Source organism: Crinia signifera, chromosome 4, assembly GCF_055691185.1.
Source record: "Crinia signifera chromosome 4, ASM5569118v1, whole genome shotgun sequence".
Lineage (NCBI taxonomy): Eukaryota > Metazoa > Chordata > Amphibia > Anura > Myobatrachidae > Crinia > Crinia signifera.
The window spans coordinates 8197863-8216698 of NC_139220.1; the positions used below are offsets into that span (position 1 = coordinate 8197863).

Genomic DNA, 18836 nt, shown 5'->3' on the forward strand with positions numbered 1-18836 from the left:
CACATGTGCAGACCCCCCGGCTTCCGGGTCAGCACATTGCACTCTTTTTGGAGCACTGTCCCTGCGCCTCCGGCATCATGCATTCCACTGATGGGATCACATTGTACAATGCGATCCTGGGCGGTAACATTCTGCACAGATCACAGTGTCAATGCGATCCATGATAAATGGGCCCCTAAGTGCATCATTTTGGCTATGTTCCTCAGATGACATAATGAGGATTTGATTGTGGCAGATATCTGACGTATGCAGACATATCTGAAGCTTTCCCTTGAACTCTGCTGGGAGCTTCCCACACATCTGATCTGACCCTGTGACCTATCAGGGTTATGTCACGGCCAACTGGCATCATCCACTCCTGGAGATCAGCTAGATGCCATTTGGGGTTGTTAGTGGGTTCTTCTCCGTACACCGAGCACTGGACAGGTACAGTTGTTTTTGCTCTGCATAGCAGCAGTAGACAAGACCATGATTTGTCGGTTTTTTCAGGTGCTAGCTGCAAATATTATGTATCCCTAGAATGTAAGACAGAGGAATCACAGCAGGTATGTCTGCCTGATGCCTCTATTGCTGCATCCCCAATAGGTGTCTATGGTGGATGTGTTGCTGTCAGATTTACCAATATCTGTAATTTGAAGCAGTCCATATTGACCATCGCAGCCTATGGGCTTTCAGAGCCCTTGTTCCCAGCGGGTGGGTAGCGGGAGACACCAGCCGGTGTGCATCTGGAGACACTGGCAGACAGGCATTGGGAGACCAGCGGGTGGTGGCTGCATATGGCCCAGCCAGGTAAGAACTGTTTCCACTGCAGCACACCTGGGAAAAACCCGGTAAAAACCCTGCTTGTGACTATGGTAAAAATCCCGGGTCATTTTACCTAGGATTTTTTACTGTTAATTGTTTCCAATGACAAAAATCCCGTGTAGGTGTGTGTCAGTGAAAAAAAAGAGTATTCGAGTAACTGTGTATGTAGCCATAATCTGTCTGATAAAGTCGGCCGCGCCCTGGGTGCAATATGTGACCCCATTGATATCTGAGTATAAGACACTATCAAGTTCATTTCTCCCTCCTGCTGCCAGCGATGGCGTTTGCTCATCTGAGACAGGAGCTGGTCTGTTCCATCTGCCTAAGCATTTATACAGATCCTGTAACCCTGAGATGTGGCCACAACTTCTGCCGGGTCTGTATTGATCGTGAGCTGGATGCACAGGAGGAGACTGGAGATTTTAGCTGTCCTGAGTGCAGAAAAGAGTTTAGAAGGCGTCCTGTTCTGGAGAAAAACAGGAAGCTCTGCAACATAGCAGAACATGTCCGCTCTATTCCAGAGGAGGGAACTGTAGTGTTCAGCAGCTATGATGTCCACTCTCCAGTATATGATCTTAAACTGGGCCTAAACTGTGAGACTTCTCTATGTGATATGCATTGGGGGGAACAGAACCCATCAGCAGAACACGTCTTATGTGACCCCACCACTGCCCTGGGGAACAGGAAATGCTCCGTCCATAAGAAGGTCCTGGAGTATTACTGCACTGAGGATGCTGCCTGTATCTGTGTGTCCTGCTGTCTGATTGTGGAACACAGAGGACATAAGGTGGAATCCTTGGATGAGGCCTCTGAGAAGAAGAAGGAGAAGCTGAGGAATGTTCTGCAGAAACTGACCACAAAGAGATCGGAGACTGAGCAAAGAGTCCAGAGACTGCAGGAGCGCAGGAGAGAGGATCAGGGAAAAGCAGTGGGTGTAATAGAGACAGTCACTGCCCTGTTTAGAGACATCAGGAGACAACTAGAAGACCTTGAGGAGAGAGTCCTGAGTGAGATCTCCAGGCAGGAACAGAGCGTTTCACTCTCAGTCTCTGATCTGATCCAGCAGCTGGAAATAAAGAAGGACGAGCTGTCTGGGAAGATGCGTCACATTGAGGAGCTGTATAACATGTCTGACCCAGTGACTGTCTTACAGGAACCGGACACAGGGGACTTGTGTGACACCGACGACACAGAGAGACATGATAACCAGGTCCGTGGTGCAGGAGATCTGGATGTGGGTCTCATCTTGGGAAAATTACACACATTATCTGATATAATAACTGGGATCTATGTGCAGGAACCTACAGACCTATTACTGGATGTAACTACAGCTGGTAATAATATACAGATATCAGATGATAGGAAAACGGCATCCTGGTCACCAAACCAGAATCACCCAGTAACACCAGAGAGATTTCAGTATAATCAGGTAATAAGCACCAGGGGATTCTCCTCAGGGCGACATTACTGGGAGGTGGATGTCAGTAAGTTATGGAGCTGGAGGGTGGGGATGTGTTATCCCAGTATAGACAGGAGAGGAGACCAGTCATACACTGGATATAATGACAAGTCCTGGTGTCTGTGTAGGAGGAGGTATAATCAGTACTCATTGATACATGACAGTACAGAGATCCAGTTACCTGACGATATCCCCTGTGACAGAGTGAGGATATATCTGGATTATGAGGCAGGACAGATGTCCTTTTATTCTCTGTGTGACCCCATCAGACACTTACACACCTACACTGCCGCCCTCACTGAGCCCCTTCATGCTGCATTATGGGTAGGGGATGGGTGTATAACTATATTTGGGGGAGTCAGGAGCTGGGAGAAATTACCATAGGGAATTCGCCCAGAGACTATTGCTGCTTTCAGGCTGCCAAAACGGCATTGACCCGGTATTTTTAAACATTTCTAAAAACACCCTATGCCCTCCGTGCAGGGCCGGATTAAGGTCTGGGGGTCCCTCCCCCCCCCCCCCCTGGATGGAGGCATTTCCAAACCCCCACCTGCGGCGGATCTCTTCCCTGCGCTTTTCCCGGTTTGGAAATGCCTGGGGGGGGGGAACCCCAGACCTCGGTTCCTATCTAATGATCTTTTTTTCTTTTTTTTTCTAAACTCGTGCCCTCGTGTCCTAGACTCCTTTCTAGCAGAAAAAAGGGTGTTTGACAGTTCTTTATATTGGCCCCTGATATATTTGTACATGTTGAGCATGTCCCCCCTTAAACGTCTCTTCTCTAGTGTAAATAGTCCCAGGTTGCTTAATCTCTCCTCGTAGCTTAAATTCTCCATTCCCCTAATAAGCTTAGTTGCTCTTATTTGGATTTTTTCTAATTCTATTATGTCCTTTTTATAGTGTGGGGCCCAGAATTGTACTCCGTATTCAAGGTGCGGTCTAACCAATGATTTGTACAGTGGCATAATTACTTTTCAGTCCCTAGTTTCCATGCCCCTTTTAATACATGCTAGAATTTTGTTGGCCTTTTTTAATGCAATATTACATGCGATATTATCTCTTCGGCCGTGAAATCAATAATGAGATCCGGCTTGTTCATCCCATTTGTGGTACGTGTGCGTTCCACAGTCTGCTCTCCCTTAGTAAACACTGATGAGAAGAACTCATTTAACAGTTCTGCTTTTCCCTTATCCTCCGTAAAACTTTTATCATTGATATCGGTTAATGGGCCTATGTTCTCTTTAATTATTTGCTTACTATTGATGTATTTGAGAAACTTCTTGGGGTTGGTTTTGCTCTCAGTGGCTATGCGCTCCTCATACGCCCTTTTGGTTACTTTGATTACCCCTTTACAAGTTTTGTTTGATTCTATGTACTTGTTGAACGCCTCCTCATTAAAGTTTTGTTTATAGAATTTAAATGCTCATGTTTTATTGTTGATTGCTGACCTTACTTTTTTGTCCAACCATGGTGGCTTTTTTTGAATTTACCCTTATTTACTTTAGGAATGTATTGAACAGTTAGTGATTCTAGCACATTTTTTTTAGAGTATCCCACATTTCCTCTGCATTTTTACCCTCAAAAACCGTTTCCCACACAATTCCTTTTAGGGCTTCCCTGAATAATTCGAAGTTAGCTTTTCTGAAGTTTAGTATTTTTGCCGATCCTTTATGATGAAGTTTGCTGAAGTTGATTTCTAGTGAAACCATGTTGTGGCCACTGTTCCCTAGATGTTCAATTACTTTGGTGTTTGAGACTAAATCTATGTTATTTGTTAATACTAAAATCAATAGTGCCTTATTACGGGTTGGAGCTTCTACTGTTTGAGCGATAAACTGGTCTTTGAGTAAGTTAGCAACACACTGCTTCTTGCTGCTTTACATGTTTCGTTTTTCCAATCAATGTCCGGTAAATTAAAATCCCCCATAATTAATGTCTGTCCCTGATCTGACGATTGTTTGGGTCCAAAAAAAGAGAGTTGGGTGGGAGGAGCCTGCACTAGGAATTGGAAATAATTATTAAAGAAATAAGAGAAATTGGGGAAAAAAACTGACTATAATTTACAATGACTATTCTAGTCTAGCATCACCTACCAGCCTATGCACAGGGCTGTAGCTTTAAGAAATGTGATGGTCAGGGGTGCACCCCCGAGTATAAATACGTTTTATTGAAAACAAAAGAAGAAAAAGAAACTCGGGTGGGGTGCACTCTTAATCCCCAATCTAAGATTGCTCAGCTGCTCGAATAAAGTTTTTACATTTTTATAGATATTTTTTATATGCCAAGTGAAATAGTTTTTATTTATATTATGTATTTTAAAATCCTAATGTGCAAAGAAATACATTTTTCACAAATTAATGAATATATTAATTTATGCTGTGCAAGCAATTTTTTATGAATAAATAAAATAAAAAACATTTTTGTGTTTTTATTTTACAAATTACTCCAATAGGAATATTTAATGGAAAGCACCGATATTATTGCCTCTGTTTGCAAATTATCTATAGACAATTATGATGGGGCTGGTACAAAAAGATTGGTGCAATAGACTCCCGTATGTGTATCCCTACATAGAATGCACCAAATCTATGTAAGGCTGACCTTCATAAATCCTCAAAGCCTTTACCACATTGGCATTATGTAAGCCGCATCTGCCTCAGTGCAGAGCGGCATGCGACTATGAATCCTTCAATCAATTATTATATCCTGCAAAGACTTGATTAAATATGAGAGATAAAAAAGACACCCGCTGTTGTCACTATTATTGTATGCAGGGTTCACCCATGAACAGTCTGAAAAAAGCTAGAGAAAAACTTCAAAGGTGAACACTGAGGCGGAATAATAAAGCAAAATCAATGGATACAATAGTGTTTAAAATAAGTATCAAATTACACCATGTAAGGGAAAAAAATCAAGTGCACAATTTTAGGCTTGAAATAAGAAAAAGGGAGAGACCAATTTGCCTGTAGCCAAAGCTAAGCCGGCACCAATGGCGCACAGCCGCTTTACAGGGAAAGGTCTACGTTACCAGCCCCGAATCTCTTGGGCGCAGGGACACGCAGGAGCGCTTGTCTCTTGTTGTATCTCCGACCTGGAAGCCACTCCAGCGGTCACATGTGCACACGTGAGCACGTCCTTGTCTGTCTAGGGGACGTACGTTTCGCAAAGCTTGATCACCTGGCAGCGTTTTTGTGTCCAGATTGTTTGGGTCCAAAATACCATTTCAGACCCATTCAGACTGCAAAAATAATGAGTCCAAAACGTTTTTTTTTTTTTTACCGTTTCCAAATACCGTTTTTTTTTGGAAACGGTAAATTCACTGTGGATCAATTCAGACCACACATATTACCGTTTTGAAACGGTAAAAAAAAAAACAACAGCAAAATACCGGGTAATATGTGCGGTCTGAAAGGGGCATACATGTTACGTGCTTTGGAGCATAGGGTGCACATTCATGTGCAATACAGAGTTATATGGTTGAGGGGGTGTAACTGAGAGGTATTGGAATGGCAACAAATATACTGCCTGTGCCCCCTCTCGTTCCTTAGACTGCAGTTGCTCTTTTCTTTGTTCAAGCATTCACTTATTACTCCCATTCTGCAGGGATTACCCACATTCTGCACTTATTACACCCATTATGCATGTACTACTCCCATTCTGCACTTATTACCCCATTCTAAACAAAAAAAAACACAATTCTGATCCAAACTGTCTCTCTAACTACCCTCCTATCTCTCTGCTCCCATGCACCTCCAAGCTACTTGAGAGACTTTCCTATGCTCGCCTCACACACATTCTTAACTCCTACAACTTATTGGACCCACTTCAGTCAGGCTTTCGCACTCAACACTCCACAAAGACAAGATGAATGTTTGGTGTCACCTCCCTTGAGCACGCCACTTGGTTGAGTTGCCCTGGTATCCTACTAAGTATGCCTTACACCTCAAGATTTGTGGCAAAACAAAAAGGTTGTAGGTCTGTAACTCCACAGAGACAGCACTGACTAAAGTAGTCAATGATCTGGCCACTGTTAAATCTAAAGGCCATTTCTCACTTCTAAGTCTTCTAGATCTCTCAGCTGCCTTTGTCACTGTTGACCACTCTCTTCTCATACAAATACTACAATCCCTAGGTCTTCAGAACACAGCTCTTTCTTGGTTCTCTTCCTACCTATCTAATCGCTCTTTCAGTGTTCACTTCCCTGGTCCTACCTCCTCCTCACTACCTCTGTCCGTTGGAGTACCACAAGGCTCAGTCTAAGGTCCTCTGCTTTTCTCAATCTATACCTCCTGACTTGGGAAACTAATCAGCTGTTTTGGATTTCAGTATCATCTGTACGCTGATGATACTCAAATCTATCTATCCTCCCCGGAATTGTCACCATCAGTGTTGCTCCGTGTCTCTGTATGTCTTTCTGCCATCTCATCTTGGATGTCATCTCACCACCTCAAACTCAACATTTCCAAAACAGAATTAATTATATTCCCACCAGCCGAGAGTAGTTACCAACATGATATCTCTATCACTGTTGAGAACACAACAATTAATCCTACCCCACAAGCTCACTGCCTAGGGGTCATCCTTGACTCTGAACTGTCCTTCATTCCTCACATTCAATCTGTCGCTAAATCGTGTTACATACATCGAAAAAACATATCCATAATTTGTCCGTACCTTATACAAGACACTGCAAAAACTCTAATCCATGCACTCATTATATCACGCATTGATTATTGCAATGGCGTTCATCGTCTGATGATCCGCTCTGTCAGTCCCCCCATTGGTTGCCTGTATATTACCGCATTTAATATAAAATACTTCTACTTACATACAAAGCCATCACTCTGACTACACCGACTTCTATCTCTTCCCTTATCTCAAAATATATCCCCACCCGACCCCTCCGCTCTGCACAAGATCTGCATCTCTCTTCCACACTCAATACTTGCTCCCACTTAAGGTCCATACACACTGGGCGACTATGCCCAGCGTGTATGGACAGTGATGATTGCAATCACACTGAGCGACTTTCCCCCTGCTCAGCACCGACGGAGGGGGGAATGGACTGCATTGCATAGCGTATCGCTATGCAACGCCGTCCTGAAAGCTGGCATAACCAGCAGATGAATGACTTTCCCGGTGATGTTGCGGGAGCGCGCAGCAGCGCTCATTGCCGAGCCATACACAGTGGGTGGCTTTGAGCTGAAAGTCACCCAGTGTTTATGGGCCTTTACACTTGCAGGATTTTTGTCGGGCAGCACCCACCCTATGGAATGCCCTCCCATGCACATTAAGACTCTCCACTAGCCTCCAAACCTTCAAGCGTTCCCTGAAAACTCACCTCTTCAGGCAAGCCTATCATATTCAGGAACCCCACACAACATCCAGTAGCATTCATATCTAGTTGCATCCCATCACGTCTGTCCTGTAATCTGATGGGACTGCCATGCTATTGAATCCTATCCTTATGAATCCCTATAGATTGTAAGCTTGTGAGCAGGGCCCTCCTACCTCTCTGTTGGTTTGTAGCTACCCAGTCTGTTTAATCACTGTTGTTTCCAAATGTAAAGCACAACAAAATATGCTGCGCTATATAAGACGCTGTAACGGAATCTGCTGCGCTATATAAGACGCTGTAACGGAATCTGCTGCGCTATATAAGACGCTGTAACGGAATCTGCTGCGCTATATAAGACGCTGTAACGGAATCTGCTGCGATATATAAGACGCTGTAACAGATTCTGCTGCGCTATATAAGACGCTGTAACGGAATCTGCTGCACTATATAAGACACTGTAACGGAATCTGCTGCGCTATATAAGACGCTGTAACGGAATCTGCTGCGCTATAGAAGACGCTGTAACGGAATCTGCTGTGCTATATAAGACACTGTAACGGAATCTGCTGCACTATATAGGACACTGTAACGCAATCTGCTGCGCTATATAAGACACTGTAACGGAATCTGCTGCGCTATATAAGACGCTGTAACGGAATCTGCTGCGCTATATAAGACGCTGTAACAGAATCTGCTGCACTATATAAGACACTGTAACGGAATCTGCTGCGCTATATAAGACGCTGTAACGGAATCTGCTGCGCTATATAAGACGCTGTAACGGAATCTGCTGCGATATATAAGACGCTGTAACAGAATCTGCTGCGCTATATAAGACGCTGTAACGGAATCTGCTGCACTATATAAGACACTGTAACGGAATCTGCTGCGCTATATAAGACGCTGTAACGGAATCTGCTGCGCTATATAAGACGCTGTAACGGAATCTGCTGTGCTATATAAGACACTGTAACGGAATCTGCTGCACTATATAGGACACTGTAACGGAATCTGCTGCGCTATATAAGACACTGTAACGGAATCTGCTGCACTATAGAACACACTGTAACGAATCTGCTGCGCTATATAAGACACTGTAACGGAATCTGCTGCACTATAGAACACACTGTAACGAATCTGCTGCGCTATATAAGACAAGGTAACGGAATCTGCTGCGCTATATAAGATGCTGTAACAGAATCTGCTGCGCTATATAAGACACTGTAACGGAATCTGCTGCGCTATATAAGATGCTGTAACAGAATCTGCTGCGCTATATAAGTCACTGTCACGGAATCTGCTGCGCTATATAAGATGCTGTAACAGAATCTGCTGCGCTATATAAGATGCTGTAACGGAATCTGCTGCGCTATATAATTCACTGTAACAGAATCTGCTGCGCTATATAAGACACTGTAACGGAATCTGCTGCGCTATATAAGACGCTGTAACGGAATCTGCTGCTATATAAGACGCTGTAACGGAATCTGCTGCGCTATATAAGACACTGTAACGGAATCTGCTGCGCTATATAAGACGCTGTAACGGAAGCTGCTGCCCTATATAAGACACTGTAACGGAATCTGCTGCGCTATATAAGACACTGTAACGGAATCTGCTGCGCTATATTAGACGCTGTAACGGAATCTGCTGCGCTATATAAGACACTGTAACGGAATCTGCTGCGCTATATAAGACACTGTAACGGAATCTGCTGCGCTATATAAGACACTGTAACGGAATCTGCTGCGCTATATAAGATGCTGTAACGGAAGCTGCTGCGCTATATAAGATGCTGTAACGGAATCTGCTGCGCTATATAAGACAGTGTAACGGAATCTGCTGCACTATATAAGACGCTGTAACGGAATCTGCTGCGCTATATAAGACGCTGTAACGGAATCTGCTGCGCTATATAAGATGCTGTAACGGGATCTGCTGCGCTATATAAGACGCTGTAACGGAAGCTGCTGCGCTATATAACACACTGTAACGGAATCTGCTGCGCTATATAAGACGCTGTAACGGAATCTGCTGCGCTATATAAGATGCTGTAACGGGATCTGCTGCGCTATATAACACACTGTAACGGAATCTGCTGCGCTATATAAGACGCTGTAACGGTATCTGCTGCACTATATAAGACACTGTAACGGAATCTGTTGCGCTATATAAGACACTGTAACGGAATCTGCTGCGCTATATAAGACGCTGTAACGGAATCTGCTGCGCTATATAAGACACTGTAACGGAAGCTGCTGCGCTATATAAGACACTGTAACGGAATCTGCTGCGCTATATAAGACACTGTAACGGAATCTGCTGCGCTATATAAGACGCTGTAACGGAATCTGCTGCGCTATATAAGACACTGTAACGGAATCTGCTGCGCTATATAAGACACTGTAACGGAATCTGCTGCGCTATATAAGACACTGTAACGGAATCTGCTGCGCTATATAAGATGCTGTAACGGAAGCTGCTGCGCTATATAAGATGCTGTAACGGAATCTGCTGCGCTATATAAGACAGTGTAACGGAATCTGCTGCACTATATAAGACGCTGTAACGGAATCTGCTGCGCTATATAAGACGCTGTAACGGAATCTGCTGCGCTATATAAGATGCTGTAACGGGATCTGCTGCGCTATATAAGACGCTGTAACGGAAGCTGCTGCGCTATATAACACACTGTAACGGGATCTGCTGCGCTATATAAGACACTGTAACGGAAGCTGCTGCGCTATATAACACACTGTAACGGAAGCTGCTGCTCTATATAACACGCTGTAACGGAATCTGCTGCGCTATATAAGACACTGTAACGGAATCTGCTGCGCTATATAAGACACTGTAACGGAATCTGCTGCGCTACATAAGACACTGTAACGGAATCTGCTGCGCTATATAAGACACTGTAACGGAATCTGCTGCGCTATATAAGATGCTGTAACGGAATCTGCTACGCTATATAAGACGCTGTAACGGAATCTGCTGCGCTATATAAGATGCTGTAACGGAATCTGCTGCGCTATATAAGACGCTGTAACGGAATCTGCTGCGCTATATAAGACACTGTAACGGAATCTGCTGCGCTATATAAGACACTGTAACGGAATCTGCTGCGCTATATAAGACACTGTAACGGAATCTGCTGCGCTATATAAGACACTGTAACGGAATCTGCTGCGCTATATAATACACTGTAACGGAATCTGCTGCACTATATAAGACGCTGTAACGGAATCTGCTGCTATATAAGACACTGTAACGGAATCTGCTGCACTATATAAGACGCTGTAACGGAATCTGCTGCGCTATATAAGACACTGTAACGGAATCTGCTGCGCTATATAAGACAATGTAACGGAATCTGCTGCGCTATATAAGACGCTGTAACGGAATCTGCTGCGCTATATAAGACGCTGTAACGGAATCTGCTGCGCTATATAAGACGCTGTAACGGAATCTGCTGCGCTATATAAGACGCTGTAACCGAATCTGCTGCGCTATAGAAGACACTGTAACAGAATCTGCTGCGCTATGTAAGACACTGTAACGGAATCTGTTGCGCTATATAAGACGCTGTAACGGAATCTGTTGCGCTATATAAGACGCTGTAACAGAATCTGCTGCGCTATATAATACACTGTAACGGAATCTGCTGCGCTATATAAGACGCTGTAACGGAATCTGCTGCGCTATATAAGACACTAACGGAATCTGCTGCACTATATAAGACGCTGTAACGGAATCTGCTGCGCTATATAAGACGCTGTAACGGAATCTGCTGCGCTATATAAGACGCTGTAACGGAATCTGCTGCGCTATATAAGACACTGTAACGGAATCTGCTGCGCTATATAAGACACTGTAACGGAATCTGCTGCGCTATATAAGTCACTGAAAATAAATAAATAAATGAACCAAAATACATTCCATTACTGTACCCACAAATAGTGTATGTAGTGTATACTTTTAAAATAATTTATGTTTTATAAACAAACCACAAACATATTTTGGTTAAATCCCTTTACTGTGTAATGTGTGTGTGTGTGTGTGTGTGTGTGTGTGTGTGTGTGTGTGTGTGTGTGTGTGTGTGTGTGTGTGTGTGTGTGTGGTAGCTCACTTACCTGCCTCCTCTGTGTCTGTCTCTTGCAGCAGCCTCTGGTGAAGCCGTCCGCTGGAGCACAACTGCTGTGGTGACTCAGGGTGAATTTAACAAGCTTGGAGAAGTGTTATCTATACCCATAAAGAACGTTATGAGCAAGGTGATAATGGTTCAGCCAATCAGCTCTTACCTGTCAATTTACATATTGTAGCTGATTGGCTGAACCATTATCACCTTGCTCATAACGTTCTTTATGGGGATAGATAACACTTCTCCAAGCTTCATAAATTCACCCCTCAGGCCCTTATTTTGGTTCACTTGCAAAGCCAAATTCCTTCTCAAATGGATATAGATATCACTATGAAGTGAAACCCCACCCAAATCTAACTCTCTCTGCACAAGTTACATCTGCCCCACCTGCAGTGCAAATTGTTTTGTCCATTTGAGAAGGAATTTGCCTTTGTGAGTGAACCAGAATAACCCCACATTACATAGTCATGTGGCAAAAGTATCATTCTGTCCAAGCACATTCTCCATGATGCATTATACAGTCAGAATTATAAAAATGATGTACAAATGGCGTTCCCAACACAAAGCAAGTGGTCAAATCCGCACATAGCGCACAACATAGATTGTTCCAGTTACAAGGGAACATTTTTACATGTACTCACCAGGATGAGGTGGAGAATCTGGGCAGTCTGTGTCCACTACATGGACTCCTGGGCGCACCTCTGGAGGAACCGTCTGCTTTAGCTCCTCCTTGTACACCATGTCTTCCTCCTGCCCTGCGCCTCTTGTGTCGCCATCTTGGACTTTAGGACATGTTTGATGCTGCCGTACCTCTTTGTGTTCCTGAGATCCTGAAGACAGAAGCTGACCACATTGACTACAACCAGGACCCTCCTCCATGTGGCCTGCATCTGGGAACCAGGGGTTCTGTGCGTCTGGGCACCCAGCAGGCTTGGGTAAACCTGCACCATGGCACGGACCAGGGCACAGTTTTCTTGGTATAAAAACCGCACATTGTGGCCTCACCTGGCCTTGCCAGGTGCAGATACAGCCGTCTCCTCATCAGTGTCCTCCACACCCCTCTCCAGCACCTCCTACTATCTCCTGGGTGCCATGTCTGCTCCAAATCTCTCCATCTCCAAATTATACACCAACCTCTCTCTCTCTCTCTCTATATATATAACAAACCACCATCTTCTCCTCACAAAAATGCCTATTACCTTTCAGAGGACAAAACGGTGGCCTGGGCTGTATGTAGGGTCCGTGATGTTACTTTTGGGTGACTTTCTCTCACACTGGGTAGCTGTTATATTAAAGATGCATTCTGATTGGTCAACATTTTTTAATGCTTCCTGGTTTAAAAATCGCAAATCTAATTTGCAAAGGGAGTGTTAAAGTCACACACTTCAGGGGGGGGGGGGGGGGGGGGCGGCAGAAGATTCCGCAGCAGCTTTTACTGGTGGTCATCCACCTTTATGTACATCCATATGTATACCTGTGCAAGGACTGGGGCGCCCACTGGCTGTATCTGTTGACACGGCAGTACGGATTGGTGCGTTAGACGCCATCACTGGTCGCACTATCTACACGTGCAGCATTGCTATGGCAGGTGTTCAGTCACTGGCTTACTCTGGTCTTCTATGTCTGCCTCTGTGTATGGACCATTTTCCTGTGCACCACCAGTCACCGCCCAGGAACACCCAGCACTGATACTGTGTCTGCATGGCACAGCGCCTTTGTGCATGCTCGGTGTAACGCTGGCGCTGTATGATTTTACTGAAATGTTGGTGCATGTTTAATAAATCTCTCCTCTAAGTGACCAACGGCACGGCGTGCGGCCCTGAATCAGACATTGTATTAGTTGTGTGTGAATTCACCATCCTGTAGTAATATACATCTCACCACAAGATGGCAGTGCTGCTCCAGTATCATTGCAATATAGCAAAGTAAGGGGCTCAATTATCATATAATATTTGTGGCTAATTCCCTGAAAACAGTTAGCCTCAAATATTAAGTATCACCAGAATGTATGTAGGAGGGACCGCAGCAGGAATCTCCGACCCCTCCTTCCCCGCTCGCAGCTGCATCCCCCACTATTACTACTACTATGGTGGATGCAAAGTTGCCCGATGTATCAACATCGCTTTGCATTGCAGTGGGTCCTGGGGATACCGCCATTCTGACATGTCCCTACAGGCTACAGACCACACTACTGGGTGGGCAGTACAGTCAGCGGGGGTTCAGCGCCAACCATGCAAGAGCCGACCCCCAGCAAAGCCGAACACAGGTGCCAGTGTCCCTGCAGGGTGATATATTCAACAGAAAGGATCGCATACAGCAATGCAGTAAATGCCGCCCAGATCCCCCTAACAGTGATGTCTCTGGATGGATAGGAATCGCACTCTCTGAGGGGTGACACCAGAATGGCGCCTACTCTCCAGTGACGGGTGCAGTACTGTAACATTACGTGCAGCACTGGGCTCCTGTCACAGAGTAGGAGCCGGCTTTAGGTAATGTACAATTATGTGACGCTCACATACAGAGCTGGCGCAGCAGAAGTGTTATAGGCGGCTGGTCAGGGGCATATATCACTAATGATTGTCATCTGCCAGTTTGGCAGCCACCCGCTCACACTGACTGCTGCACCCTTCATCTCACAAGCGCACAATATGTATATGTGAATGCAGAATCTGGGATGTTTCTGCAAAGTTCAACATCCAAAGCGATGCCAAGATGATTTGTGCCGTGAGGTGAAACGGGCACATCTGCTTCCCATATAAGGAGGACCATATCTTGGCCATGGCTGGTAGTGGGCATGTTGGAGAAAATACAACCACTGTGGGCATTTTTCTTTTCATTTAGGTGTAACATATACCCAGTAAGCAGCACTCTCAGCATAAATCCCAATGCCATCATGCAGTACCAAGCCTTTACCACCAGGTGTCTCTGCTCTGTAAATCATATCAGACTGGAAAGCAGTTACATGAACTGCCCAGCAGATGTCAGCAGCAGATCATTTATAAGGGCGCTGCAACTAAAGTGTTTGGAACACAGGAAGTTCTCTTTCAGCCATCTTAGAGCCTGGCAATTTTGATTTTCCCAAAGCATTTTATTCTTTATTTATTATCAGTTTCTTATACAGTGCACACATATTCCGCAGCACTGTACATCAAATATTATTACCAGTTACTTATATAGCGCACACATATTCCGCAGCGCTGTACAGAGAATATTATTACCAGTTATTTATATTGCGCATACATATTCCGCAGCGCTGTACAGAGAATATTATTACCAGTTACTTATATAGTGCACACATATTCCGCAGCGCTGTACAGAGATTATTATTACCAGTTATTTATATAGCGCACACATATTCCGCACCGCTGTACAGAGACTACTATTACCAGTTATTATATAGCGCACACATATTCTGCAGCACTGTACAGAGACTATTACCAGTTATTATATAGCACACACATATTCCGCAGCGCTGTACAGAGACTATTATTACCAGTTATTATATAGTGCACACATATACCGCAGCGATGTACAGAGACTATTATTACCAGTTATTATATAGCACACACATATTCCGCAGGGCTGTACAGAGAATATTATTACCAGTTATTATATAGTGCACACATATTCCGCAGCGCAGTACATAGAATATTATTACCAGTTATTTATATAGCGCATACATATTCCGCAGCACTGTACAGAGAATATTTGAACATTCACATCAGTCCCTGCCCCAGTGGAGCTTACACTCTATATTCCCTACCACATGTACACGCACACACACTTCTTATTATTGCCATAATTTATTTATTTATTTTATTTACAATTTCTTATATAGCGCAGCAGATTCCGTTACAGCGTCTTATATAGTGCAGCAGATTCCGTTACAGCGTCTTATATAGCGCAGCAGATTCTGTTACAGTGTCTTATATAGCGCAGCAGATTCCGTTACAGCGTCTTATATAGCGCAGCAGATTCCGTTACAGCGTCTTATATAGCGCAGCAGATTCCGTTACAGCGTCTTATATAGCGCAGAAGATTCCGTTACAGTGTCTTATATAGCGCAGCAGATTCCGTTACAGTGTCTTATATAGCGCAGCAGATTCCGTTACAGCGTCTTATATAGCGCAGCAGATTCCGTTACAGCGTCTTATATAGCGCAGCAGATTCCGTTACAGCGTCTTATATAGCGCAGAAGATTCCGTTACAGCGTCTTATATAGCGCAGCAGATTCCGTTACAGCGTCTTTTATAGAGCAGCAGATTCCGTTACAGCGTCTTATATAGCGCAGCAGATTCCGTTACAGCGTCTTATATAGCGCAGCAGATTCCGTTACAGCGTCTTATATAGCGCAGCAGATTCCGTTACAGCGTCTTATATAGCGCAGCAGATTCCGTTACAGCGTCTTATATATCGCAGCAGATTCCGTTACAGCGTCTTATATAGCGCAGCAGATTCCGTTACAGCGTCTTATATAGCGCAGCAGATTCCGTTACAGTGTCTTATATAACGCAGAAGATTCCGTTACAGTGTCTTATATAGAGCAGCAGATTCCGTTACAGTGTCTTATATAGCGCAGAAGATTCCGTTACAGTGTCTTATATAGAGCAGCAGATTCCGTTACAGCGTCTTATATAGCGCAGCAGATTCCGTTACAGCGTCTTATATAGCGCAGCAGATTCCGTTACAGCGTCTTATATAGCGCAGCAGATTCCGTTACAGCGTCTTATATAGCGCAGCAGATTCCGTTACAGCGTCTTATATAGCGCAGCAGATTCCGTTACAGCGTCTTATATAGCGCAGCAGATTCCGTTACAGCGTCTTATATAGCGCAGCAGATTCCGTTACAGCGTCTTATATAGCGCAGCAGATTCCGTTACAGCGTCTTATATAGCGCAGCAGATTCCGTTACAGCGTCTTATATTCCGTTACAGCGTCTTATATAGCGCAGCAGATTCCGTTACAGTGTCTTATATAGCGCAGCAGATTCCGTTACAGCGTCTTATATAGCGCAGCAGATTCCGTTACAGCGTCTTATATAGCGCAGCAGATTCCGTTACAGCGTCTTATTTAGCGCAGCAGATTCCGTTAGTGTCTTATATAGCGCAGCAGATTCCGTTACAGCGTCTTATTTAGCGCAGCAGATTCCGTTACAGCGTCTTATATAGCGCAGCAGATTCCGTTACAGCGTCTTATATAGCGCAGCAGATTCCGTTACAGTGTCTTATATAGCGCAGCAGATTCCGTTACAGTGTCTTATATAGAGCAGCAGATTCCGTTACAGTGTCTTATATAGCGCAGAAGATTCCGTTACAGTGTCTTATATAGAGCAGCAGATTCCGTTACAGTGTCTTATATAGAGCAGCAGATTCCGTTACAGCGTCTTATATAGCGCAGCAGATTCCGTTACAGCGTCTTATATAGCGCAGCAGATTCCGTTACAGCGTCTTATATATCGCAGCAGATTCCGTTACAGCGTCTTATATAGCGCAGCAGATTCCGTTACAGCGTCTTATATAGCGCAGCAGATTCCGTTACAGTGTCTTATATAACGCAGAAGATTCCGTTACAGTGTCTTATATAGAGCAGCAGATTCCGTTACAGTGTCTTATATAGCGCAGAAGATTCCGTTACAGTGTCTTATATAGAGCAGCAGATTCCGTTACAGCGTCTTATATAGCGCAGCAGATTCCGTTACAGCGTCTTATATAGCGCAGCAGATTCCGTTACAGCGTCTTATATAGCGCAGCAGATTCCGTTACAGCGTCTTATATAGCGCAGCAGATTCCGTTACAGCGTCTTATATAGCGCAGCAGATTCCGTTACAGCGTCTTATATAGCGCAGCAGATTCCGTTACAGCGTCTTATATAGCGCAGCAGATTCCGTTACAGCGTCTTATATAGCGCAGCAGATTCCGTTACAGCGTCTTATATAGCGCAGCAGATTCCGTTACAGCGTCTTATATTCCGTTACAGCGTCTTATATAGCGCAGCAGATTCCGTTACAGTGTCTTATATAGCGCAGCAGATTCCGTTACAGCGTCTTATATAGCGCGGCAGATTCCGTTACAGTGTCTTATATAGAGCAGCAGATTCCGTTACAGCGTCTTATATAGCGCGGCAGATTCCGTTACAGCGTCTTATATAGCGCAGCAGATTCCGTTACAGCGTCTTATACAGCGCAGTAGATTCCGTTACAGCGTCTTATATAGCGCAGCAGATTCCGTTACAGCGTCTTATATAGCGCAGCAGATTCCGTTACAGCGTCTTATATAGCGCAGCAGATTCCGTTACAGCGTCTTATATAGCGCAGCAGATTCCGTTACAGCGTCTTATATAGCGCAGCAGATTCCGTTACAGCGTCTTATATAGCGCAGCAGATTCCGTTACAGTGTCTTATATAGAGCAGCAGATTCCGTTACAGCGTCTTATATAGCGCGGCAGATTCCGTTACAGCGTCTTATATAGCGCGGCAGATTCCGTTACAGCGTCTTATATAGCGCAGCAGATTCCGTTACAGTGTCTTATATAGAGCGGTAGATTCCGTTACAGCGTCTTATATAGAGCAGCAGATTCCGTTACAGTGTCTTATATAGCGCAGCAGATTCCCTTACAGTGTCTTATATAGCGCAGCAGATTCCGTTACAGCGTCTTATATAGCGCAGCAGATTCCGTTACAGCGTCTTATATAGCGCAGCAGATTCCGTTACAGCGTCTTATATAGCGCAGCAGATTCCGTTACAGCGTCTTATATAGCGCAGCAGATTCCGTTACAGCGTCTTATATAGCGCAGCAGATTCCGTTACAGCGTCTTATATAGCGCAGCAGATTCCGTTACAGCGTCTTATATAGCGCAGCAGATTCCGTTACAGCGTCTTATATAGCGCAGCAGATTCCGTTACAGCTTCTTATATAGCGCAGCAGATTCCGTTACAGCGTCTTATATAGTGCAGCAGATTCCGTTACAGCGTCTTATATAGCGCAGCAGATTCCGTTACAGTGTCTTATATAGAGCGGTAGATTCCGTTACAGCGTCTTATATAGCGCAGCAGATTCCGTTACAGTGTCTTATATAGAGCGGTAGATTCCGTTACAGC

The 18836-nt window shown here is 44.5% G+C and overlaps 1 protein-coding gene across 1 annotated transcript; it reads left to right on the forward strand.

Annotated features, from left to right (window-relative positions):
- Nucleotides 1-1081: 1081 nt before the first annotated feature.
- Nucleotides 1082-4636, forward strand: LOC146072219 (E3 ubiquitin-protein ligase TRIM39-like). Its single transcript, XM_083179551.1, has one exon. The coding sequence runs from the start codon at nt 1082-1084 to the stop codon at nt 2645-2647; it is 1566 nt and encodes a 521-aa protein (XP_083035677.1). The 3' UTR covers nt 2648-4636.
- Nucleotides 4637-18836: the final 14200 nt, after the last annotated feature.

What these genes read in the sequence shown, in the direction of transcription:
- LOC146072219 (XM_083179551.1), top strand. Translation starts at nt 1,082, where the DNA reads ATGGCGTTTGCTCATCTGAGACAGGAGCTGGTCTGTTCCATCTGCCTA.